We start from the raw sequence: 27,888 nt of genomic DNA, 5'->3' as shown, positions 1-27,888 counted from the left end.
ATTGTGCTGCCCTTAGTACTGAAGAGGGTAGAAAGATGGTTGAAGCAGTAAGATCCCTGAACATTTCTTATGATGATTATCTGATGGGTTTAGCTGCTGAAAGGGAAGCCAGAGAAGCTGCTGATGCTGAACTTGCTGAACGATCAAGGCTTCAGGATATTGAAGACAGATTGGCTGCTGACAGAAAGCAACAGGCTGAGTCCCTCAAACTAGCCAAAGCCATTGTCAAAGAACAGGATAAGGTTTTTGATAAGATAGAAACTGCTGAGAAAGTACCTACCACTGCTCCTGTAGTACCTGATCACAATATTGAGTTTCCTGATACTTATTATAAGAGCAGGTATGGTAATGTGATGAATAGAAGATCTAATCCCTGCAGAATTATCAAGGTAAACAGGGGGACAAAAAGGGCTTTCAATGTTGTCAGGGATAACAATGTTCAAGAAAGGATTAGTTTTGATGACTTAAGAACTCTTGGATTCAGTGAATGGATAGAAATCTTGGAGTATTTCATTGGTAAAGGTGAGAGTGCTATCAAGAGTGCTCTTAAGACTGAACTCCAACAGCTGTTCAAGAAGGCAACTAAGTTTGGGAATGCACCAGTAGTTGATGTTGATGAATTTCTTGCTCAAAAGCCTAAAGGGAAGCAACCTACTGGTGAAGGACCAACTGGGAGAAGCTGAATTGTTCTACCTCCTTTCATCCCTGTTTTTGACCCTGTTGAATTACCTCTCCTGTTCCCTGAAGCCTGGAAGATTAAACAAGAGGAGCTATCTGATGAAGAAAGAGAAAGAGAAAGGGATAAAGATAGATAGTCTCCTATGTGCTTAACTTGTATCTTTGTAATTTACTTTTTATTATGAATTATCTTGTAATTATTGTATATATCTGATGTAATGTAAGTAAAGTGAGTTTATCTTCAAAATCATATCAAATTATAAGATATAGATAACTCATCAAAAGATCCCAAAACAAACTTAAAGGGACGAATTTACTGTCTACTCTCTCTAGGTCCCTAAGTGCTGGCTTTAGTGTTTTCTCTTCAAGTCATAGGTTTTGTCATCATCAAATAGGGGGAGATTGTTGAGTCCCCAAAATAGTTAAGGATTTAATTATGACAAAACAATATTTATTTGCACTAAAGTGTTATGTGCAGCCAGCACATGTTTGTTTATGTATAGTCAGCTAATATAGCTGTGTGGAGTGTTTTGTATGCTGCCTAGTCTATCAGCACAAGGTAGAGATGTATTCTTCGAATCAGCACAGGATGTGCACCCAGCAAATCAAGAATATCAAGTGACTCAGCATATGAAGGACCAGTAAGTCTGGATATTAGCATACAACACAAGACAGCCATGCTCCATTACAAGCATGGTAGTTTCCCAGAGTGGTCTACATCAACGCACTATTCAACAGAAGTCGAAGACAAAGTTGAACAGAAAAGGACAGGAGTCGGCGGCTGACAAGTGACCTTACAAGACCACGTGGGAATGCAGAAGTGGAACGCATGTGCAGACATGTGTTATACTTTATTCATACCTAGGGAACACAACATTCCATTTGTTTAAATCAAATGGTAGTGCCAAACCGAATTGGTGTGTTCCTGCAAATAGCTACCTAAGAGGAAAGAAGGAGAGCACGCCTTCTGACACAATTGTCCCCACAAGTACAAGGCATCCAATGTACTAGTGGACAATAGATTAATTACACGGTTAATAGAACTACTATATATATTGTTGTATCCACTATTGTAAAAACTAGTGGTGTGGGTTTATCTGTTAGAGTCCAAACCGTGTAATAGCTTTAGTTTATCTCTTAGCTATAATCTAGGTAATCTGTATCAACCAACTATCATTTCCGCCAAGGATAGTTGTGATTCTTTCTGATTTAATCAATAAAGAATAACAGTTGAAAATTACCTGTGACTCTATCTTATTTACTACAGAATACTAAACGTGTTTAACTGACTAGTTAATTAAGAAAAGAATTGTATTCACCCCCCCTCTACAATACTCCTGTTGTTATTAAGGGACCAACAGTTTTTGTTAACATCTGGATGATATTGAAAGACTCATTATTCCATTTTCGCGAAGAATAACGATCTCTGCGGTTATATCCATAATTATGATTTTGACCTTGATATCTATCGTTACGCGAGTAACCTCCGCCACCATTTCGCCTTAGATATCCAGAACCGCGATAATTATCGCTATTTCCATCACGGAAAGAGTCATTATCATCTCGCCAACTTTTATCCTTTCCCCACCCACATGCAGGGGTTATAGTACTATCCTCTCCGCCTCTGAGATAATCATACGTTTCTTGTTGCACCTTAGAAAAAGTTGGCAGAACATCTGTGACGACCCGAAAATTTCTGACCAAATTTAAACTTAATCTTTATATGTTTCCGACACGATAAGCAAAGTCTGTAATATTGATTCTCAAAATTTTTGAACTAATGTTATATATTCAGTTAACCTTTGACTATTGACCGACGATTCACGAACATCTATTTGTGTGTGTGTATATATATATATATACACAATAAGTTGGAATATTAATTATTAAAATTAATTATAAATAACTTGCAATGTGTATTTAAAAACTGATTTATGTATATTAAATAAAGATATATACATATATATAATTTTGTAGCAACCCCGACAAATCGTCAAGTGACGGCGTCGGCTACGTGGGTCCCATTACCTGATTATAAAGTCTTTTAGATAACTTTTGACCAAAATATGTCGCCTTCATTTCAAAATAAAGATTGTTTCAAAGTTTACAAGAATTGTTCAACCAATAGTTAAGTTACAACGTTATAATACGAATGAAATCTAGGCGACACGGTTTAAAGTAAAGTCAAAAGACGCTCCATGAAATGCACGTATACTCGACATCCAATGCAAGTATCAAATAATGAGCGGAAGCATGTTTCACATATCGTGTAAGACCTGAGAAAAACATAGAAATCTGTCAACAAAAAACGTTGGTGAAATCATAGGTTTAAGTAAGTAAGTGAGTAAAAGTAAGTAAGTCGAACCACAAGGTTTGCAAAGTTGAAATAATAGTAATACATTCTAAAAGTTAATATTCACGAGCACCCAATTATCAAAGCTTAACATTCCATCCATTGTATACCCCATCCATAGTGCTAGAACAAACACTGATTCTCGAAAATATATTTCATCCGTAGACGGTAGCGAACCGTCAAAGATGAGGGTTGTCAACCCATATGGCCATATAACATAAGTTCTCGCTTACACCCATCAAGTGTAACTAATGATAATCGAATTGAGGATTTTTGTTCTAAACTCGTATGTAGAATGTTTGTTTTCCCGTTCTTGTGTTCACTTAGTTCAAAAGAATCGTTTATGTTTTCTCATCCCAAATATAAGTTCAAAAAGAGTAAAAGTGGGACTATGATCTCACCTTGAGTGCGAGAGTTATAAAAGTACTTCAACAAGTAAACGCGTGCAAAGACAAGGCTAGTCTTGACCTAAACATATAGGTTATATCAATAACGGTAAACACAAACGGTCAAAGATGTTCAATTAGTCCTATGGCTCGTTACGACTCGATTATATTAACATGTGAATCAACTAGTCAAGTTTCATGCAAGATACAAGTAAATAATCATGTTAGAAAGGTTGCATAAGTATTTGGTTAAGTTTGACAAAAAGTCAAACTTGGTCGGGTCAAAGTCAACGGAAAAGTCAACGGGGTCGGGTTGGGTATCCGACAATTTTTCTAAGTTATATAATCATATATGAGCATGTTAGCCAAGTTTCATGTTAATCGGAGGTCCGTAGCATAGTAAACATTTTACGTCAAAAGATCAAAGCAAACAGCCCATTTTAGTGTATCAGGACGGTGTCCCAAAAATCAGGACGGTGTCCTGATATGAAGAGTGGGACGGCGTCCCAAATATCAAGACAGTGTCCCAATATGAAGAGTGGGACGGCGTCCCAAATATCAGGACGGCGTCCCAATTGCCTTACAGGCCCTGTTTGCTGAATTTCTCAAGTGCACGACCCAAACTTCAAACAATCACAATTTATGATCCGCAAACAATTAGAACATGTATTTTATATCATCGGAAAGCTATTTCGACAAGGAATACAACTAACCACATATCATAAATCAAAATCATCATTTAAGACAACAAAAACCTCATCGAAAGTTCGTTAAACGTTCCAAATCAAGGTTTCAAGTTCATCAATTGCAATTTAAGTTTCGGGAATCCAATTTATACATATGATATGCCGTTTTGAAGGTAATGAAACATGTAATACAACTAAATACTTACTAACAACATTTCATGGCATTCAAATCATCAAAAGTTCATTTAAAGTCTATCAAACTCTAACGAAAATTCACAAAAATCAATAGTCATGAGTTTGATGTTTCCTTAATCAACCTATACATCAAAACGAAGCTTAAGATACTAGTAACACTTTTAAAACATGCACTTTAACAATCTAACAACATTTGATCATCCAAAATCAAGGATTTAGCAAGAAATTTTCATATTGAACTAGTTACACCAAAAATAACGAATCGGGCATACAAATTACATACACGACATCACAATGAGCCATAGACACTAATTAACAACTTTATAAGTCAAGAACACGAATTTAAAGAAATCTAGTGTTTTAGAAATGTTACCCAAAATCGAAGTAGTTAGCATCAAATCGAAGAGGATGATGAGAGGATCAAGAATATGTAGTTTGTTTTGATGTTTACTTCCTTGGTGAGATTTGGATGATGATTTTATGTTTGAGAAATGAGAGAGTTTGAAAGTATCAAAAATGGAAAAAGGGAGGATGAATGAAAGGGATGAAGGAGGTTGACTCTTTGACCTAGTCAAAAGTTTGATACTTTGGCAAGTTTGGTCCCTCAACTTTGAATCGGGTGCGGAAAATAACCGAACGAATTATTTTAAGTTACACGGGAGTACGGGAGATATTAAAATCCGATAACGAAAATATTTAAAATGTTACATAACAAAGGATACGAATTTAGATACGAAGGGTATTATTTAAAAAGAAAAAGACGGGCGTTAAAATAATTTAACGGAAAAATGCGGGATGTTACATTATCCACACCTCAAAAGAAATTTCGTCCCGAAATTTAGTTGAAAGTAGTAGTCGATATATCCTACTCGAGACTTTACGTTGTCAATGCTATGAATAAGTGAAAGTACGTCCTTGAGTGTTCTCATGAATTTGGATAGTCAGGGTTTTACGTTGTATTAAGGTTTGGTTTTACGATCCCCAGTTTCAACTGCTTTTCCCCTATGAAGAGAAGTTTGTCATCAATAGTTGATGTATCTAGCAGGATTGCACGTTTCTGTTCCGCAGGACACGTTTCTAAGTTTGTTACACGAAAAGTAGGGTAAACGGAAACTTAATTGCATCGGAAGTTCTAAACGTTAGGAAGCGGTTCCAATACGCCCCAAGGTTTCAAAAGGTTCAATATTGCAGATATAGCCTTTCTCGATTTCCTAAAATGGATTTCACCTTTCCAAGGTGCGGTTTCTCAATATTACGCGATTACACACTGGGATTTGTGAGGTTTTCATCTAAGTTTGGTATAACTCTTCTGGCGACCATGGGTTGTCTCTAGCCCTCTTCGGACTTGAACGATCTCAATTGTTGTTTCTTGATGGAGTTCAGATTCGGCGATTTGCTTGCCGCATGCTTTGGTTAAATGAACAGGGGTATGACATTAGCGGTCATATAGGGTTTCGGAAGTGCTGCGTTAATATACGAGTGATAGCTGTCGTCGTAAAAGGAACTACTAAAGGTGACAATACCAGTCTGTAACATGTCTTTCCAAGATTGAATCGTACGTTTGCTCGGTTCGTCGGTTGTGGGAGATACGCGGTACGTATGTCCAAGTGGGTTTCCAAGGTTTCTTGCAAAACTAGAAGCGATACGAGTATTTTGATCCGAGGTAATTGGCAATGGTACACCGTGTTAGAATAGGATCTCTTAAGATATGTTTGAACAAGTCAGTTAGGGTTCGAAAAAAAAAATGTTCGTTAGGACTATTCACCCTCGTGGCGAATACTAAGGTAATATGAGGAATTTCTCTATCCATGGAGAAATGTTACAAGGAGTTCCCTTAAACGGAAGTGCGAGCGATAAAGATAGGAGTGAAACGAGGACTTAGAATAGGATGAGCTTACATCTCGAGGTTGCCATAACGTGCCTCTAGTTGTAAAAAAAAAAAATGAAGTCTGAAAGAGAAACGAGATAGTACACGTAATTGTATAGTTCGGGGTTGAATAATGGTTGGACGATTATCAGCAACGCAAGGGCGTTAAGTCAAAGAAGAGTGAAGTATCGTTGGATTGTGTGTTATCTTAAATTCCAGTAATATCAGACGGTAACGGTGAAATAACATAGGTATGTAGTGTGGTACGTGATGACGAGAAAGTTGATCGGATCCACAATTTAGTATTCGAATTCTTCGCGCAAAATAACGAATTTTAGTTACGTTTATTTTGAGTCGAGAGAGTATGCCTTTCGGCGTTCAAGTAGAAATATTTCCATGTTTGAGTTCTATCTAGTGCTATACGAATTTAGCTAGGAAGGTTGGTGTGAAGAATCACGTTCAAGGCTCAGACATGAAGAGGTTTAAAGTTGTGTAACACGAGAAAAATCAGAAATGAATCTTCGGTAACAACCGGTGAGATCTAAGATTTTTACGAATACAAGTCTGAGTTGGGAGAGTTTCCTGATTACATGTGGCTTGATTTCGAGATTGATCGTAACGACCTGACCATAAACATCATGGTCTAGAAAATTGGACTTCGTTCAACAGAAATTCTCACTCAGAGACTTTGGTATAGAGTTGCTCTTTTCTCAAAAGTTCGAGCGGGAGATGGTGATGTTGTTCGTTTTCCTTCTTTACTTGGATAGGTCAAGATATCATCTATAAATACGATAACGAATTAGTCTATATGAATTTGCATATGCGGTTCGAGAGGTTTGTGGATACGGGCGTGCCTTGGATAAATCGAATGGTACCAAGAGAGATTTACAACTAACGTTGTGAGTTCAGAAGATGGCTTAGGAGACATCGTCTCCCTTAACCCCCAATTGGTGATAACCGGAACGGAGGTCGATTTGGAATACACACGAGTTTCACGCAAATAATCATGAGGTCATGGATACGAGGAAGTGGGTATCGGTTTCCAACCGAAAATTATTTAGTTCACAAAAATCCATACATAATTGTAGGAAAGAAAGAAAAAAAAAATTTCTCCTTAACGAATAGGTTTTGAGCTCCTTAGTTCTATAGGTGTCAAGTCATAATTCTTAACGTATATCCTCTGATAAAATTTATAGGCACACAATATATTCCGTTGGTCACTTAAATTGCCTAAGTAGTGTCTAGGGAAAAAGTGGAGTGCAAAGAGCACGAGTCAAAGACTTGGTTATAAAACGTCTAGCGGTAATGGAATCGAATAAGTATGAAGTATACGGTTTGTTGTGAACAAACGTACCCGTTACTAGTCCATCGATGTTCCGGGCATCCTAGGTGTCGATGTTGAAGGTTCAACGGCGTGCGTTGGGGTTGATTTTCTTATTTGGGCACACATTCCTAAAATGACCCAGTTGGCCACATTCGAAGCAAGCACCCGTTCTGTGTGCGTTGGGCATCTTTCGAGCGACGGGTCCTTGGCGCCGGTGGCGAAACCTGCCACATCCTTCAAAGTGATGCTTGTGGCATTCGTTACAAAAAGGTAGTTTTCCGGCATAGCCTTTCTTGTCGTTGGAGGTAAAAGGCTTCTTGGCGGGGTTGTTGTTATTGTTGTGGTTGCTTGATTGAGAGGCTTCCCATGTTCTTTTGTTGTTACTCGGGTGGTTCTCGACCATTGGTGCCGGTGCTTCCATTTCATTCACCGTTTCTAAGGCTTGGCGGGCCATTGTTAAAGCCTCTTGTAGGTTAGTGGGTTGAGATGTCATTACCTTGTGTTGAATGCTCTTAGGGAGGCCATCCATGTAAAGTTCGACTCTTAGGGATTCGGGAGTCATGAGATTTGGACACATCGAGACTAGTTCGGTAAACCGTTGATTATAAGCTTCGAGGTCATTTCCGACCGTTTTTAAATTCCTTAGACCCTGTTCGAGCCTTCGAGTCTCATCGCGCGGGAAGTATTCGGTGATCATTCTTTCTCTTAATTCGGTCCAAGAGAGTGTGTGGGCTTCATCGCTTCCCACTAATTGTACATACGTGTTCCACCATGAGAGAGCAATACCGGTGAAAGTGAGGGTGGAAAACTTGACCTTATCTTGGTCTCGACAACCGCTTGTGTTAAAAACGGTCTCCATTTGTTCAAACCATCGGGTGAGAGTAACCGGTCCCCCGGTTCCATCGAAAGTGGGAGGATTGTACTTCATGAAGTTCTTGTAGGAGCAACCTTCGATTGAATTACCGGCTCCATGATTGTTGTTGTTAGAAAAGTGATCGGCCACGGCCGTACCCACGGCGGTGGTTATCATTCGTTGAAGAGCTTGTTCTAGAGTTTCGAGAGGAGTATTGTGTTGACCTTGGTGAGCCATTGTTCCTTCATGAGACAAGAATATCGTTGGTTAGTATTTTCAACAATACTAACCGTGGCATGGAATAAGGATAGAGAGAAAATTTTCCTTGACTCGCCTTAAATTCTCTATGTCATAATGTCGGAACGTCCATGTGAATCACCGTAATATAATCCCGGAAATTATATTACCCTGATTCTCATGTGCATTTAACATTACTTCATAAAGTCAAGGTGGCGCATCAACAAAATTTATCAACGTAAGATCAAGATCGAATACGAGTTAGATATGATAGAAGAGTTCGAGTATAAATGCACAATTAGTCAAATAATTCCTACTTCAGTCTATATGCCGGTTGTAGTCTAGATTCACCTATGTACCCTATGACTCGGGGTGGACACAAATGAACTCTAAATCCCTACAACCAAGGCTCTGATACCACTTGTAGCGACCCCGACAAATCGTCAAGTGACGGCGTCGGCTACGTGGGTCCCATTACCTGATTATAAAGTCTTTTAGATAACTTTTGACCAAAATATGTCGCCTTCATTTCAAAATAAAGATTGTTTCAAAGTTTACAAGAATTGTTCAACCAATAGTTAAGTTACAACGTTATAATATGAATGAAATCTAGGCGACACGGTTTAAAGTAAAGTCAAAAGACGCTCCATGAAATGCACGTATACTCGACATCCAATGCAAGTATCAAATAATGAGCGGAAGCATGTTTCACATATCGTGTAAGACCTGAGAAAAACATAGAAATCTGTCAACAAAAAACGTTGGTGAAATCATAGGTTTAAGTAAGTAAGTGAGTAAAAGTAAGTAAGTCGAACCACAAGGTTTGCAAAGTTGAAATAATAGTAATACATTCTAAAAGTTAATATTCACGAGCACCCAATTATCAAAGCTTAACATTCCATCCATTGTATACCCCATCCATAGTGCTAGAACAAACACTGATTCTCGAAAATATATTTCATCCGTAGACGGTAGCGAACCGTCAAAGATGAGGGTTGTCAACCCATATGGCCATATAACATAAGTTCTCGCTTACACCCGTCAAGTGTAACTAATGATAATCGAATTGAGGATTTTTGTTCTAAACTCGTATGTAGAATGTTTGTTTTCCCGTTCTTGTGTTCACTTAGTTCAAAAGAATCGTTTATGTTTTCTCATCCCAAATATAAGTTCAAAAAGAGTAAAAGTGGGACTATGATCTCACCTTGAGTGCGAGAGTTATAAAAGTACTTCAACAAGTAAACGCGTGCAAAGACAAGGCTAGTCTTGACCTAAACATATAGGTTATATCAATAACGGTAAACACAAACGGTCAAAGATGTTCAATTAGTCCTATGGCTCGTTACGACTCGATTATATTAACATGTGAATCAACTAGTCAAGTTTCATGCAAGATACAAGTAAATAATCATGTTAGAAAGGTTGCATAAGTATTTGGTTAAGTTTGACAAAAAGTCAAACTTGGTCGGGTCAAAGTCAACGGAAAAGTCAACGGGGTCGGGTTGGGTATCCGACAATTTTTCTAAGTTATATAATCATATATGAGCATGTTAGCCAAGTTTCATGTTAATCGGAGGTCCGTAGCATAGTAAACATTTTACGTCAAAAGATCAAAGCAAACAGCCCATTTTAGTGTATCAGGACGGTGTCCCAAAAATCAGGACGGTGTCCTGATATGAAGAGTGGGACGGCGTCCCAAATATCAAGACGGCGTCCCAATATGAAGAGTGGGACGGCGTCCCAAATATCAGGACGGCGTCCCAATTGCCTTCCAGGCCCTGTTTGCTGAATTTCTCAAGTGCACGACCCAAACTTCAAACAATCACAATTTATGATCCGCGAACAATTAGAACATGTATTTTATATCATCGGAAAGCTATTTCGACAAGGAATACAACTAACCACATATCATAAATCAAAATCATCATTTAAGACAACAAAAACCTCGTCGAAAGTTCGTTAAACGTTCCAAATCAAGGTTTCAAGTTCATCAATTGCAATTTAAGTTTCGGGAATCCAATTTATACATATGATATGCCGTTTTGAAGGTAATGAAACATGTAATACAACTAAATACTTACTAACAACATTTCATGGCATTCAAATCATCAAAAGTTCATTTAAAGTCTATCAAACTCTAACGAAAATTCACAAAAATCAATAGTCATGAGTTTGATGTTTCCTTAATCAACATATACATCAAAACGAAGCTTAAGATACTAGTAACACTTTTAAAACATGCACTTTAACAATCTAACAACATTTGATCATCCAAAATCAAGGATTTAGCAAGAAATTTTCATATTGAACTAGTTACACCAAAAACAACGAATCGGGCATACAAATTACATACACGACATCACAATGAGCCATAGACACTAATTAACAACTTTATAAGTCAAGAACACGAATTTAAAGAAATCTAGTGTTTTAGAAATGTTACCCAAAATCGAAGTAGTTAGCATCAAATCGAAGAGGATGATGAGAGGATCAAGAATATGTAGTTTGTTTTGATGTTTACTTCCTTGGTGAGATTTGGATGATGATTTTATGTTTGAGAAATGAGAGAGTTTGAAAGTATCAAAAATGGAAAAAGGGAGGATGAATGAAAGGGATGAAGGAGGTTGACTCTTTGACCTAGTCAAAAGTTTGATACTTTGGCAAGTTTGGTCCCTCAACTTTGAATCGGGTGCGGAAAATAACCGAACGAATTATTTTAAGTTACACGGGAGTACGGGAGATATTAAAATCCGATAACGAAAATATTTAAAATGTTACATAACAAAGGATACGAATTTAGATACGAAGGGTATTATTTAAAAAGAAAAAGACGGGCGTTAAAATAATTTAACGGAAAAATGCGGGATGTTACATTATCCACACCTCAAAAGAAATTTCGTCCCGAAATTTAGTTGAAAGTAGTAGTCGATATCTCCTACTCGAGACTTTACGTTGTCAATGCTATGAATAAGTGAAAGTACGTCCTTGAGTGTTCTCATGAATTTGGATAGTCAGGGTTTTACGTTGTATTAAGGTTTGGTTTTACGATCCCCAGTTTCAACTGGTTTTCCCCTATGAAGAGAAGTTTGTCATCAATAGTTGATGTATCTAGCAGGATTGCACATTCCTGTTCCGCAGGACACGTTTCTAAGTTTGTTACACGAAAAGTAGGGTAAACGAAAACTTAATTGCATCGAAAGTTCTAAACGGTAGGAAGCGGTTCCAATACGCCCCAAGGTTTCAAAAGGTTCAATATTGCAGATATAGCCTTTCTCGATTTCCTAAAATGGATTTCGCCTTTCCAAGGTGCGGTTTCTCAATATTACGCGATTACACACTGGGATTTGTGAGGTTTTCATCTAAGTTTGGTATAACTCTTCTGGCGACCATGGGTTGTCTCTAGCCCTCCTCGGACTTGAACGATCTCAATTGTTGTTTCTTGATGGAGTTCAGATTCGGCGATTTGCTTGCCGCATGCTTTGGTTAAATGAACAGGGGTATTAAATTTTAATACTCCGTACATAATAATTGGAACAGAAAATAAACAATTATCGAACCTTTTTGATCAGGTTTCAAACAGTTAATGAGTGAAATAATTAAATATATTTAATCTAAAAATTTAGGATTTTTAGGAACACTTTTATATTTTAACTGTTTAGCAAGGGACGCGATATAGCCATCCGTGATAAAGTGTCGGCCGTGTAATAGGTATATATGCCCGTGAAGATTGAAATTATGAAAGGGATTACTGTGCTTTTCTTGTTTTCATTCTACAACTTGCTTCATTCATTTTTTTCACATGTGTATATATGAGTTATGCAAATACATAACCATTACAAAACTTGAATCACAACTTGTAATGTTCCTTTCATTTCTGTCAACCTAGATTACACCACAAAACCGCCAACCTCACCGACCACCTCCACCACCCACGACTATCCACAATCCACCACCTCAAACGACACCATTTTTTTTTTCTTTCTTTCTCTTTGTTTTCTTCTTCGTAGAAGCTTCACATTCATCATCATTCAAACCAAACCCAGGAAATAACCGCTACTAACCTTCTTCACCTTCCTTTTCCTTTACGAACCATAAACTACAATACCACCATCGTGAAACCATGGTTCCATCACTTTTCCTGTTTCTTGTCTCGTTTGATAACCACTGGAGATTCTCTGATGATACCATCTAAACTATGATCGCTATTAGTTCCTTCAAGACCAAGAACACCACCGGAGTCACCATTGCAACACCACAACCGCCGAGTTATTCACCACCACCTGCAGTCGAGTTAATCAACAACCACGACCACCGGAGGACACCATAACCACCAACCGCCATCTTGTAATCCACAATCCTCACCATCATCGTAAACACATCACCTTGATTCACCACCTTCACCCGGCACCAACTTTCTGTCCGAAACCACCATCACCGGTCATCTAGAACCACCGTTAACTACAAGCTCCACCACCACTCGCCATGCTACAACGACACAACCAGCCACTACACCATACACAACCATCAATCCGCCACCTTTCTCTATCCCTCTCTTCATCGATAAAAACAACCACCACATCCAACACCGAACCATTTCACTACCATCATCACCTTCCTTCGAACCACCACTTAACCGCCATCCTTTTTACTTTTTTTTTTTCTTTTTCCTTCTTCTCACGATATTGCTACTGTCACAAGCAGTAGGGATTCTGTTTCATTTCTATTAATACATGATGATGTGATGATGATGGAATGGAAAACGATAACGAAGGTGATGATATTAAAGATGATGGAGATAAAGAAGATCAAATATTGAGCATGATGACTGCGTACAAAATTTTGTTTCTGCTGTTCCTTTTCGCATAAAAAAATGAACACTATGTTGAAGAAGATGATGACTTGGAAAGAAGAAAATATTATGTTATTGTTTTGGTGTAACCATACGAACCCCACCACCATTCCATCGAGCAATATTTTTAACATATGTTTAGACTGCATCGATTAAAACCCAATTACCCACGATTTGTTATTGGGCTGTGTCCTTTTACTGTTGGGCCGAAAATTGTAACCTGTTAGGCCATTAGTTGCTAGATGGGCCGAGTTAGATTAATGTTGTTGTTGGGTTGCCGTTCTACTTGGGCCGAAAGAAATTGGTTAAATATATATGGTATACAATTTTAATTATAAAAGTAACGACAGAAGGATGGTTCGTGGTGTTGTGGTGTTAGCGAGAGGTCAAGGGTTCGAGTCCCGTTGGGAACATTTCTTTTTACGCAAACTTTCAGTGGTATACACTCTTAACTTTATTTCTATAATTATTATTATTACTAGTAATTATTATGATTATTATTATTATTAATGTTATGATTATTATGATTATAAGTATTATTGTTATTAGTGTTATTATTGTAATTATTATTACTAATATTAATATATGTATTATTATTATAATTATGATCATTATTATTATTATTAACATTATTATTGAACATAATACAAAATTATTATTATTATAAATATTATTATTAGTATCATTTTATAAATTTTTAGTATTATTATTGTTATTATCCACAAAAGTATTAGTGACAATATCATTATTATTATTAATATGATTATTAGTAGGGTTATAATTAAACTTATCATCATAATTAACAAATAGATATTTTTATAATTATTATTATTATTAAGGATTAAGTATTATTATTATTAAAAATTAATTTGTTCATGACCATTACTATTAAATTAATCATTTTATTAAAAACTACTGATATTATCAATATTATGAGATTGATTAATGAAAACTATCATTAATATATTTATTAATAGAATTATAAATAATATTATGATTTTTATTAACACTATTATCATTTCAAAAATTACCTTATATTACTAAAGTACTGTTTTAACTAACAAATAATAATATATATATATAAATATATAAATATATTTATTACATATAACATAACAAAACTTAATATTTTTATATATAAAATATAAAAATAAAAATTATATCACTAATAATAATATATATCTTTGTTCAATTACAAGTATAGATATTAATATATATATAAATGATATCGGTTCGTGAATCCGAGGCCAACCCTGCATTGTTCAGTATCGTCATATGTATTTTTACTATAAAATACAATATTGTGAGTTTCATTTGCCTTTTTACCCTTTATATTTTTTGGGCTGAGAATACATGCGAAATTTTTATAAATGTTTTATGAAATAGACACAAGTAATCAAAACTACATTATATGATTGAATGATCGAAGCCGAATATGCCCCTTTTTTCTTGGTAACCTAAGAATTAGTAAACCGATCTACTTATTGACGCGAATCCTAAAGATAGATCTATTGGGCCTAACGAACCTCATCCAAAGTACCGGATACTTTAGTACTTCGATGTTGTTTTATCATGTCCGAAGGATTTCCCAGAATGATAGGGGATATATTCTTATATGCATCTTGTTAATGTCGGTTACCAGGTGTTCACCATATGAATGAATTTTGTCTCTATGCATGGGACGTATATTTATGAGAACTAGAAATGAAATTCTTGTGGTCTATTAAAATGATGAAAATGAATGATTATGATAAACTAATGAACTCACCAACCTTTTGGTTGACACTTTAAAGCATGTTTATTCTTAGGTATGAAAGAAATCTTTCGCTGTGCATTTGCTCATTTTAGAGATATTATTTGGAGTCGTTCATGATATATTTCAAAAAACGTTGCATTCGAGTCATTGAGTTCATCAAGATTATTATTAAGTCAAATATAGTTGGTTATATTATGAAATGGTATGCATGCCGTCAACTTTCGATGTAATGAAAGTTTGTCTTTTAAAAACGAATGCAATGTTTGTAAAATTGTATCATATAGAATTCAAGTACCTCGCGATGTAACCAAATGTAATGTATTCATCCTGATGGATTAGGATGCGTTGTTAGAACTTATACTATGTTAATAAACATGTATAGATTTAAAGATCATTTTGGGTCAGGTTGACTTTTGAGATGACTTTTGTTAACTTCTGCATGTCGGTCTCGAGGATTAGGATTGTGACACTGTACGGTTAGACATGTATTGACCAACATATGTTCTCTAGGTTGAGATCTACGGTTATTTTGCATTTCGAGTTTCGGTGACATTTCGGTGAATGACCTTATGTGCTGCTAAGGTGAGTTTCATTTGCTCTCTTTTTAATTGCTTTTGCAATCTATATTTTTGGGCTGAGAATAAATGCACTTTATTTTAAACGCAATGGACACAAGTACATACTAAATTCTACACTGAGTTTGAACCGAAAATCCCTTAGCTTTGGTAACTAGTAACTTCCGGTTATAAGAACTGGTGGGCGCGAGTAGTTGTATATGGATCCATAGGGCTTGACATCCCCGTCCGTTCCAGGTTAGAAGCCCTAACCTGAACTATAAATGGACGTATACTATTTGAGTTTAGTACACGTTGGTTTGCGTGTATTGTTCATGTTGGTTGCATGTATGTTAAAACAGGGGTACTTATTATATATACGTTAAGTTTAGTTACCAGGGTGCTCAATTTCGTAGAATATTTTGATAAACGTTTCTGATGAAACAACTGAAATCTTGTGATCCACCTTTATATACAGATTATGCGCAACATTAAAACTATGAACTCATCAACCTTTGTGTTGACACTTTTAAGCATGTTTATTCTCAGGTTCCTAGAAGTCTTCCGCTATCTGCTTATATGTTATACAAGCTATGTGCATGGAGTCATACATGCTTTATTCGAGAAAACGTTGCATTCACAAAATCATCACCATGTATCTTATTTTGACTGGATTGTCAACGGATGTAGTATTGTAAACTATTACTTACGGTGATTGTCTATATGTAGAAATCATCAAATGTCAAAAACCTTAGAATTTGATATTCATTTATGGTGTGCCTTTTGAAAAGAATGTATTGTTTACAAAACATATCATGTAGAGGTCAGTACCTCACTGTGAAATCGATGAATGATGTATTCGTCCAAATGGATTTAGATGGGTTATCACAACATCTCTTCGCAATCGATGCACAAGCGTTGGATGTCGCTGCGGATTAATAGCATGCAAAAAACCAGAGATTTTTTTATCTTCATTCAAACTTGGTATCTTTTGGCACTCATAAATGTACCGCGTAAGTAATGCGCTTAAAGTTTCCTTGTTGCCTTGTTTAATATCATGACACTCTATATGCGTCTTCTTATGCGGTAAAAGATTCTAAAATTGCAATAAAAATTTATCGCGAAGATCAATAAAGCCGATAATACTGCGAGCTTGCAAACTATGGAACCACTCCCTTGCTGACCCTTGTAAAACCATAGGAAATACTCTACACGCAACCGAATCATCCCAATTATAGGTGCTTACCACCCTTTCAAACCGCTGCAAAAAATCCAAGGGGTCAGTTAATCCTGAGTAAACTCCCAATGTTGCCGGCACAATGGGTGGTGTAACAATCGGATAATCAGAGATATGCTGGACAAACTTGTCTGCAGCCGTGGTAATCTCAGTCGCCTTTTTTGTTCGGATATCGATATTTTCCGCGTAAAATTTAGCTATCATATCTTGTAAAAAACTCGGTTGCTCAAACTTGTGTTGCATTGATTTAGGCGCAATGCTTTTAAAAGCATCCGCTAAGAAATTTTGAGCATTTTCCCTGCACATAGCATCAGAAACTTCACCCTCATCCCGATGGCGAGGATAGGGTGTTGGTGGCCTTCTGCGCTTAACATGTAGAATTTTTACGAATTCCTCCGCACTATCTGAATCATCAAAAATTTCACTTTCTTCTCTTGGCGCTTTCGCAGTCTTTGAATTATAAACAGAATTTAAAACAACACGTTCTTCTGCATCATCGCTATCACTATCGCGGTGTTCAACAACTAAGCGATCAACCTGTGATCCAGAATCATTCAACGGCCATAAGTAAGTTCACGGTATGTAAGGTTCGCGGCCATCTTTTCTAGCTTGTTCAATTGCAATGCCAAGGACTTTATCTGCTTTCAAGCTTATTTTTCCAGCCAAAACTCTTAATCGCTTGACATCAGCGACAATTTCTTCATGGTTTTGCTGCAAATTTCTACGCGCAACCATTTTTTCAGCAGCAACCTTTAGTTGCAGATCAGTGTTAGCGGTATTACCATTAGACGCTTTAGCAAGCGGTTCTTGAACTGAACTACTCGCAGTAGCATTAACATTTGCCTGCATATTACTCGGCAAGGCATTTTGCGAATCGACAGAACTGCCTACTTGCTTCACATTAGCTGCCATATCCACCTATCAAATCGACTAATACAGCTCAGCGACTTCCTGTAAATCATCATAACAATACACGATTTAAAATTAAACAAGCAAATTTGATTGTTATTCAGCAAAAAACAAAAAATTTCGAGCTTAATTTTGAACGTGTCATACGGATGGTGCCAATTGATCAATCCATAATCAATGAGTTATTTAATTAAGGATTGAGTGCAATGATAAAGATAGAGGATGAGATGTTTGATGATTATTTTGGGCCCTGATGATCATCTTTCACTTTTCAATCAAGTGATCAACCACCCCGACCCGGTCTTGATTGTTAATTAGCATGATTCACCTTAACTCAATGTAAATCTTCCTTGGGCAAAGTCACAAGTGAAAATTACAAAGGTCTGGGCAAATGGCAGAGAATCAACAACCTATAAATGAGAGGCCGAGCTCTCTATTTATAGTATTCAAAATATTCGCGATGTGCGGACCGTTTAACTATCCGCGGAAACTTAGCGAAGTGACCCGCAGTCTTTTATTAAGGCGGCAACTGATCCGCTATCTTTATTTTCAGTGATTATTCCAAGCCTTTCGAATATACTTCGCGTTACTTCTGTGTTTAGCCTTTAGTAAATAAAATATACATATACAATGTTATGTATATGATCAAGGGTCAAGTCCAATACGACGTTTGTCTTCAGCATCCCATCTAGATGGAGTGAGAACAACTTCTCTGCCAGGAATGGCAGGTGTGTCTGCTGTAGCAGGAACACTATCAAGTGTTTCAGTGGGGATGAAAGAACCATCAGTGGCAATGCTAGGCATGGGTGGGTCAATAGAATCAAGATGAAGCATAAAACTAGCTTTCCAAGTTTCATACTCATCTTCATCAAATTTAGGTGGTCTATTGGATGAGCCGTTTTCAAGGTAAGCTGTATTGGAGTATGCAACCATAAGAGAATTCAGATCCAAGATATGAGATTATCAAGACTGAAGCTCTGACATCGGTTTTTGGTCCCTTGATTAACAACAGAAGTATTGTAGAGGGGAGGGGGGTTAATACAATTCTTTTTAATTCACTTAACACTTAAAGAAATTAGTATTCAAGTAAGTAATTCAAGTAGAGTATAAGGTAATTTTCAACTGTTTATTATTTATTGATTAAATCACAGAGAATCATAACTATCCTTGGCGGAATGATAGTTGGTTGATACAGATTACACCTAAGTTATAGCTATCGAGGATATCTTAAGCTATTACAAGTTTGGACTCTAAATAATAAAACTCACACCAGTAGTTATTACAATAGTGGATACTTCTATTTATAGTAATCCTATTGTCCATGTAATTGTTCTATTGTCCACTGGTACATAGGATGATTGTATTTATGGGGACAACTGCATCAGAGAGCGAGCTCTCTTCTTTCCTCTTTGGTAGTTATTTGCAGGAACACCCCAATTCAGTTTGGCACCACTATTTGATTAAACAAATAGAATGTTGTGTTTCCTAGGCGTTGACAAAGAATAACACATGTCTGCACATGCGTTAAACTTCTGCATTCTCATGTGGTCTTGTAAGGTCACTTGTCAGCCGCCGACGCGTGTCCATTTCTGTTCAACTTTGTCTTCGACTTCTGTTGAATAGTACAATTGATGTAGACCACTCAGAAAACCACTATGCTTGTAATGGAGCGTAGCTGTCGTGTGTAGTAAGCTGCTTACCAGCTATGCTGGTTCTTCTATGCTGAGTCACTTGATATTCTTGATTTGCTGGGCACACATTCTGTGCTAATTGAAGAATACTGTCTACCTTGTGCTGGTAGACGAGGCAGCAAAGTAAATACTCGACACAACAATATTTGCTGTCTATACATAAACAAACCTGTACTGGCTGCACATAACATTCTAGTGTACAATATCTGCTGTTTTGTCATAACTAAATCCTTAACTACTTTGGAGACTCAACACTTACCCAACAACTTTCAACATTCAAACTTCAAGATTCACTTTCTACAATTGTGTGGAACATTTATCTTTTAGCCAAGATGGTTGCTCTTTCTTAGTCTTATCCCGATCTTGAATTCGTGTAACTTTTGGCTAAGTGGGTCGAAATACTTAATTAGGAAGTGACTACACGATTCTAGGATCAGCTATCATATTCTCAACCCACAACACATTTATATAACAAGTGTTGCTGCGATGACTTTCTTTTAAACTTGGAGGATCATTATTTTCCATTCATGCATTTATATATATGGCGGAGAGGCTAGGGTTTCGTTAATTCTACCTTTCACTCTCTTTGACCGTTGTGTATTCTCTACTGTATTCAAACCTTATTTTATGTTCGTATTGTTCTGATCATCATCTATTGTTTAGCATTCAGTCATGAGTAGTCACTCCGTCTCCACTGGATCTGTTCCCGGGAGTACCCTCAAAAAAAGGAACCTTTGCTCTCCCCAGCCATTTCGGGTTAAGAAGATGTCAAAGCGCCTCTCTCTCTCTCTCTCTAAGAACGGCGTGTTCCGAGGTGTGAAGTGGGAGAGAAAGGATGTAATAATTCGGGTTTTGAATAAGACGACCTTTTTCTTTTGTTTTGCATTTTTTTTCATATTGAAAAAGTATGAAGAATGGGAGGTGTGAAGTTTTTTATCATCCTGGCGTCGAGCTATTTTTCCGCAGGACCTCCCCTACAGTATCGTGTTAGTTTGTTCAAGTTTGATTTAATTTTAGGTTTAAGTTTAGGGTTGAATATATTGTTTGTGTTCATTACTTGTTAAGAATCACGGTCGTTTTGTTGGTATTGTTATCTTTTCATAAAAAAAATATGCATCGTCAATGATGCATTACTTAGTTGATAACGTTAGTCAGTTGATAATGTTTAAGAAATCTAGCAACAAAAAAATTATGGTAAATCCAATTCAAATAATATATTTACATTAGTCACTATCATCACAAACACATGCATCAACTATAACTTCCATATGACACACTATATATGTTAAAAATAAATTAGCACATGTCCGAAGGTTAACCCTCCTCTTAATGGTTATAACTAACAACAAAACTTTATTCTGAATTTTCTAACCGACTTAAGTTTTTTCGTTGTTAAGGTGTATAAAAGTCTTATACAATTTCATAATCATCACTTATAATTTAATAAATAAGTGTTACGTACTAGACTTTTATTCACCTTAACAACAATCGTTGGAAAAATCTAGTTCTTAATGGTGCAAAAACGTATCATAACAATAGGCCTAACGTTTAAATAACGGTCCTCTTTCACATGCTAAATCACAGGGCACGATAAATTTTTCTTTTTTTTGGGACATCAAGTTTTGTTTTTATTTTTAGAACTAAGATCTTTCCTAATGCCGCGTGATCGGACGTATTTTGCGACAATGACGTCACCATGGCGCCACTGTGAAGCGTGATGGACCGAAAAAATAGATGGCGCGATGAGAGCTTCACTGGAAGAATCTGAGCGTGTTGGTTGGTATATCCATGACTTGGGGGCTGCCAGGAATTGGGGTTGAATCGTATTGTGTTTAATTTTTGATGAAGATGATGATTAATAATTAAAATGAAGAAGAAGATAAATAAATAAAAAACTCTAATCTGGTTTCATTCAGGCTACGTTGATGAAGATGAAGGGGTATAGAAATAAAACATTTATACATTTAGTACCTAAAATTTGTACGACTTTACATAATAGTTAAATAAAGTATTAGCAATACAATTTGAACCTTAAACAATATAAATCTAAAAAATATAAAATTTTAAAATCTGTTACCATTATTTTTTATTAAATATTTTAAGTTAACTAATTAATAAAATAAAATAAATAATATAATAACTTAACATAAAAAAATGAAAAATGAAAAAAAAAAAAAAAAAAAAGGTTGGACCCATTGTCCTATCATACTCATCACGTTTTACCATTACAAACTCCATCATACTATTACACTTACCATATCCGCACTATACCCCACAAAAACATTCCATCACGCCCATCACACCTTCACCATTTGTGCCATTACAAATGATCTAAAAGTAAAGAAATTAGAGATTTTATAAAGATACCTCTTAATGTTATGTTTAAATTTTTTTAGAACATGCATTGAACACTTGTGAGTTATTAATAATCACCTTACTAACTTCTTCAATAATTTATGTATAACATATTTTCTTAAGATGAGCTATATGATCTAATTAGAAACTATAACCGATCGGCAAGCCCTAACCTAAATATAACACTGTATCGATCGAGTAGAGATGAAGAACTGGGCATGGACATGGATGAGTTTTGAGCATATAATGTGTAAGAAAATTGAATCAAAGATTGATTGATGAAATGAAGGACGGATAATGGTGAACATACGATGTCTAGTGAGGATTTTGTCGATTTGTTACGTGAATCGATATGTGAGGAGGCTAAGATACTGAAGAAGATGAAGGAGAGGGAAAAAAAGATAATAAGATGATGATGATGAAGATGATGATGATGATGATGATGATGATGATGAAAGAATTTAAGGGTTATGGAGCGGTATCTCTCCCCGTTAATGTAGATGACGTTGATATAGAGTCTGAGATCGAGAAGACGTCGGATATATCTCAACTCGAATGCAAAGAGATTGTGGAGATATTACAGCTAGAACAACATGAGGGGAGGCTAAGGGAGAGAGGCAGGCGAGGTGCAAGAGAGCGCATGAGAGGAAGACGTGGAAAAAGAGGATAGAGTGGGTGGAGAAGTGGAAGAGGAAGAAGAAGATGGTGGTGATATGTGACAGCTACAACTGAGACTAGTAGTGTTATATACAGTAACATTTATCTTAATTTGTGTGCTTTCGTATACTAACATGTTTTTGGTGAACTGGTTTACTAACATGTTTTTGGTGAAATGGTTGTAATAATAATTATTCCGTTACTTGTTTGCTTCTGCTTATTAATTTGTTTTCTAATTTATACTCCGTATTTTTTTTGTCGTCGTATGTATATGTAGTTAGGCTAGCCAGCTTATGCTAATTTGAGGAAGGATTGTCTATATGTTACATCCCATATCTCATTTATAAGACTGGGTATTGTTCTTGTTGGTGTTTCAATCAAAACGTAAAGATAAATAAGATACACACCGAGAATGTAGATTCTCCTGCTATGGACAAGCAGACTTCTAGAGTACATGAAGTGCTTTTATAGCTTCACTTGATTAGCAATCTGTGTATAGTTTACTCTCTTCGTCTTAATTCTATTGTTTAACACTCTTTTGAGTTGTTCTTGTTTAAATTAATTGTTAATTTTCACAAATTGATCTATAAATATAAATAGATATAAATAAAACGGTAAAGTTCTTTTATAACCTTAACTAAAAGAATTGAATAAAGAGATATAGTCCAAAACCAAATATCATCAGCATCAATATATCAACATTCAACATAAAGTATGAAAACTCACTGCTAAATACAAACCTTAACTACAAGATTGAAACTTCTAACAAGATATACTTCCCAAGTAAATGAATTTTCTTACGCAATTAATCGCCAATCATCCTCATCACCTATCATAAGAAAAACATGGTGCAACTCAATAGTAGATACTTGGACTCCAAAGAGATACGGAGTAGAAAATAAAAAGGCATGTTGAACTAATTTATATAGACCATACAATTTTTCTGCATACATTCATCGCTTATGGATTAGTAAGAATGTATCATCACGAACTACCTAAAAAGAGTGCAGCAGTGGATAATCTTCAAGCACTTGCTGCTTTGTAAGAATATCATTTTCTTCTTGCGGGGTCCATAACACCTCAGCTGCCTGTAAATTGATCAAACTGTTTGTTAACAAACAGAAGACTCGATTTTACAATAGAAATTTAGTGCATAAAGTTCTCACCAATATATTTTCTGATGGTATAGAGGCCAGCTTTTGCAAAGCTTCCTTCAATTGTTCGTTGCTTTTAACGGGTGGGAGCTTATGCACGCCAATAGCTGCCGCAATGATTGTAACCTTCATCCAAATAATATTACTCAAGGGTAGATCTATATTTGAGATCATATTTTTCCAAGAAACAAATGCAAACAATAGTATTTCTGAATTTTTTGATTTGGAATAAGTCATGATGTGACTAACCGAAAGGAGAAAAAAGAGTACTAACCACAATACACTCATTAGACAACATTTCAGTTTTCTCAGTAGTAGCACTTTTCTTTCTTACATTGTTCACATTGACCAAAGTTTCCTCATCAAATTTGCCTCTTTCGTCAATAGAAAGTTTATTAAATAGTTTTTCAGTGTCCGATACGCTCCACTTCACAACCACCTGCAGAAAAATTAACGAACTTTCAATGTTATAAATGTACTACTTTTCACTACGTAACTAGATCTTTAAGAGTAAACCGCGTAACGAAATTAAATGTTTATCAGTTTTCAGGGAGTGTTGGAGTCTAGTATAATAATAAGTGGTTGAATTTTCAACAAATTATTAAGCAGAAACAATTAAGATGTTGATGAAAGTAGCCTAGTGACTTACAGATGAATAACCAGATACACAATAATTAGGATGCCGAAGTAGAGCTAGTGTTGCCTCTGCAAACAAAACAAAATCACCTTAAACATCAATCAATCAGAAGATTATTATAAGTAAAGACTGAAAACTAAAGTTTTCCTTTGAACATGAATAATAATGATAATATGTGACATCATATTGTAGGATCAAGTCCCGTCTAAATTAAATGTAAATTATATACAGAAAGAATATTACGGATGTTTTGTTGTATGCAATTGAATGGAAAGGAAAAATAAATAATAAAAAGGAGCTGTATTTTATTTCACCACCTACTGGCTAAATATATAGCAATATGCATTACACACGTTTGCTTAAAAATAGCTCACACTACTACCAAATCAACAAGTGGTAGTCAGTACCCACTCTCCTTACTACTCGGCAACCACTAAATACTATTTCAAATGACAAGTTCAAATTACTCAGTAGCACTTAATTAAACAAAACCATTACTAAACCTTGATTAAAAATACTAACTAAGATATTAAACTAAACCCATAACCATGCACATTTATTTAACACGTGATATAACCAATTATTCCCAACAATCACCACCTTAATTGGTTAATCATAGTAGTGCATGTTCTTCCTCAATCAAATTTGCTTTCTTCTCACGTGTAGGACATTCATGACGATAGTGACCAAGTTCTCCACACCTGTAACATTTCACGCGGCTTTTATCCCGGATCCGTTCACCACTTTCTCGACTCTTCCCGGACCCCCGACCTTTTCCCCGGTCACGTCCATAGTCATCTTGGTTAGAACTCCCGCCGTTACAATGATTACACCCGTGTGTCTTCTAATGACTAGCCAACAACAAACCGCCTTGAATGCCCTCCATTCTATCGGTTCCTTTTATTCGTTCTTCATACGCCTTCAACCTTCCAACCACTCATCAAATAACATCTCATCCAACACGAAACATTGTTCAATTGAAGCCACAATTTGTAAAAATGACATAGACATAGAATCAAGTAACCTTTTCACCAAGTCTACCTCTTCAAGCTCATAACCTAGACTCCTTGCTTTTGAAGCCAACCCGGTTAATTTTTTAGCAAAATCATCAACCGATTCTCCCTCTTTCATCTTCAAACCTTCAAGCTCCCTTTTCAAGGTTGCAAGTCGAGCCGATCTCACTCGATTCACCCCCAAGTAACGCGTCTTTAGACCGTCCCATACTTGTTTTGGATCGGTATAACTCTCCATTTGCAACACCATTTCCTCGAGAATCGCTTGAAATAAGAATACAAGTGCTCGCTTTGATATTTTCGGATAAATTTCCGCACCTAGCATCCTTGGTTCCACCGTTTCAAATATTCCATAAGCGTCCATGATTGCCTTCACCTTGACAGCCCACACAGGGTAGTTTGTAGCTGTTAAAATTGGTACTTGATATGTCAAAGAACTTCCATCTTTGGCCGGAACTAACGCCATATTTTTCTGCTTTTTTAGAGCTTCAAAACACCTCAATCAACCCCTTCTTAATAGCTTCCAACAACACCCTTGACAGCTACAAAAGTACAATCTTTGACACCTTCAATGGAACCTCTCAACACCTTTCACAGCTTCAACTTTTTGATCAAATTGCTCGAAAAAAACTAATCTACCACCCAAGAAAATAACCCTGGCCACGGGTTCTATAGCTTTCTCGTCCCCCGTTTAGTTTCTTATCACGAGCAATAACATGATCTAAGATGAAGCTGCTACCAAGCTCTGATACCAAATTTAGGATCAAGTCCCTTCTAAAATAAATGTAAATTATATGCAGAAAGAATATTACGGATGTTTTGTTGTATGCAATTGAATGGAAAGGAAAAATAAATAATCAAAAGGAGCTATATTTTATTTCACCACCTACTGGCTAAATATATAGCAATATGCATTACACACGTTTGCTTAAAAATAGCTCACACTACTACCAAATCAACAAGTGGTAGTCAGTACCCACTCTACTTACTACTCGGCAACCACTAAATACTATTTCAAATGACAAGTTCAAATTACTCAGTAGCACTTAATTAAACAAAACCATTACTAAACCTTGATTAAAAATACTAACTAAGATATTAAACTAAACCCATAACCATGCACATTTATTTAACACATGATATAACCAATTATTCCCAACACATATAACGTAATTTCGTTACCTTGTAATATATACCGAAACCCCTTTGGAGTGGATGTATCAGCCAACGACGCAATTTGATTGAGATCCTTTTGCAATGATATAGCCGTGCCCAGCAATCCAACCTTATGATATAAGATCAAAAATTATATTACGATACAATTCATATCAATGAGCTATACATAGATTATGTGTAATTTAAATAGTGGAGGAAAACGACATCAATTATTGAATAGCAGATCAATACCTGAAGCATAAGAATACTTTTTTTGGAAGCCTCTTTATTTTTCAATTTGTTGTAAAACACCCAAATATGAATAACAAGAAAAACGCCAATAATAGCACAAAGTAGCTGCCTAGCAGCCCTAGCCTCTGATTCTGTCATTGGGCGGTCAGGGCTGCTGGTCTGAGTGCTACTATTATAAGAAGACGAAGAAGGACGATGAGCAGAAGACGATGATGAATCGAAAAAGGACGACGACGAACCAGAATATGACGAACCAGAATATGATGAACCAGAGGATGATGAACCAGAAGATGATGAACGAGACGAAGACGAAAATGAACTCCCGCCCATTCGGCCACCAGAAGCAGCCAACGCATGGTGATGATGATGATGATTCGACAATAAGAACACAAATAGGGCCCCACTTAGGACGGATTTCTGCAATGCATATATAACATTCTTGATTGATCTCCGGATCACTATAGTTATATCATCATCAGCAATAGCAACTTTTCTGAAATCGTTATCATCTGAAAGTTTGACTTTGATCATTCCACTTATATCCTTGTTCTTCGCATGGGACTTGTTGTTCATCATTAAGCATTTTATTCTCGTTTTTGGGGCACTGCATGACCATTTTACTGGATATGCGCTAAGTTTGGGCAAATGAAAGGATCGTTGAAGCAAAATAGGGTCGGAATTGAAGTTGGAATGTAACAAAAAAATATGTGTTTGCCATTACAGAATGAATCAAATGAATGAATTGTTTGTCGGTTGTTTTTGTTTGCTAATGTAGGGTTTATTGAAGTAAAAATGTGTAGGATATGATCAGATAAATGATTATTATTAACAAATTCATGTTTAACCTTTAACAAAATCCCTATAACTTCTCAATTATTTAAGGATAAAATTTGTAACGCTCACGTATCAACCTTCAACCTTTTATTATGGGCATAGATAATAATCTGCAAATTATTATTATTAATAGTATGGATATACATTTGAATCCATAAATTAAGTTGAGATCCAAGAGACCAATAAGAACGCAACATGTGACCCGAATATCACACGTGATTGAAAAAAAAAATTCAAAAAATCATTTTTCAAAAAA

General features: G+C 36.1%; 1 protein-coding gene across 1 annotated transcript; it reads right to left on the bottom strand.

Annotated features, from left to right (window-relative positions):
* Positions 1–23,582: 23,582 nt before the first annotated feature.
* LOC139864032 (FLUCTUATING-LIGHT-ACCLIMATION protein 1, chloroplastic-like) lies at positions 23,583–27,371 on the bottom strand. Its single transcript, XM_071852620.1, has 6 exons — positions 26,799–27,371; positions 26,574–26,676; positions 24,391–24,446; positions 24,016–24,180; positions 23,754–23,867; positions 23,583–23,675 (listed from the first exon to the last, which is right to left on the bottom strand). Exons 1-6 carry the CDS (start codon positions 27,369–27,371, stop codon positions 23,583–23,585), a joined length of 1,104 nt encoding a protein of 367 aa, XP_071708721.1.
* Positions 27,372–27,888: the final 517 nt, after the last annotated feature.

This window comes from Rutidosis leptorrhynchoides, chromosome 8, assembly GCF_046630445.1.
Source record: "Rutidosis leptorrhynchoides isolate AG116_Rl617_1_P2 chromosome 8, CSIRO_AGI_Rlap_v1, whole genome shotgun sequence".
Lineage (NCBI taxonomy): Eukaryota > Viridiplantae > Streptophyta > Magnoliopsida > Asterales > Asteraceae > Rutidosis > Rutidosis leptorrhynchoides.
The sequence above is the reverse complement of the archived record's forward strand: the minus strand, read 5'-3'. Positions and strand labels throughout refer to the sequence as shown.

What these genes read in the sequence shown, in the direction of transcription:
- LOC139864032 (XM_071852620.1), bottom strand. Translation starts at nt 27,371, where the DNA reads ATGAACAACAAGTCCCATGCGAAGAACAAGGATATAAGTGGAATGATC. An exon ending in GTTTCGGTATATATTACAAG is followed by an intron (nt 24,447 to 26,573) that starts GTAACGAAATTA and finishes TTTTGTTTGCAG; the next exon opens with AGGCAACACTAGCTCTACTT. An exon ending in TGTCTAATGAGTGTATTGTG is followed by an intron (nt 23,868 to 24,015) that starts GTTAGTACTCTT and finishes ATTTGGATGAAG; the next exon opens with GTTACAATCATTGCGGCAGC.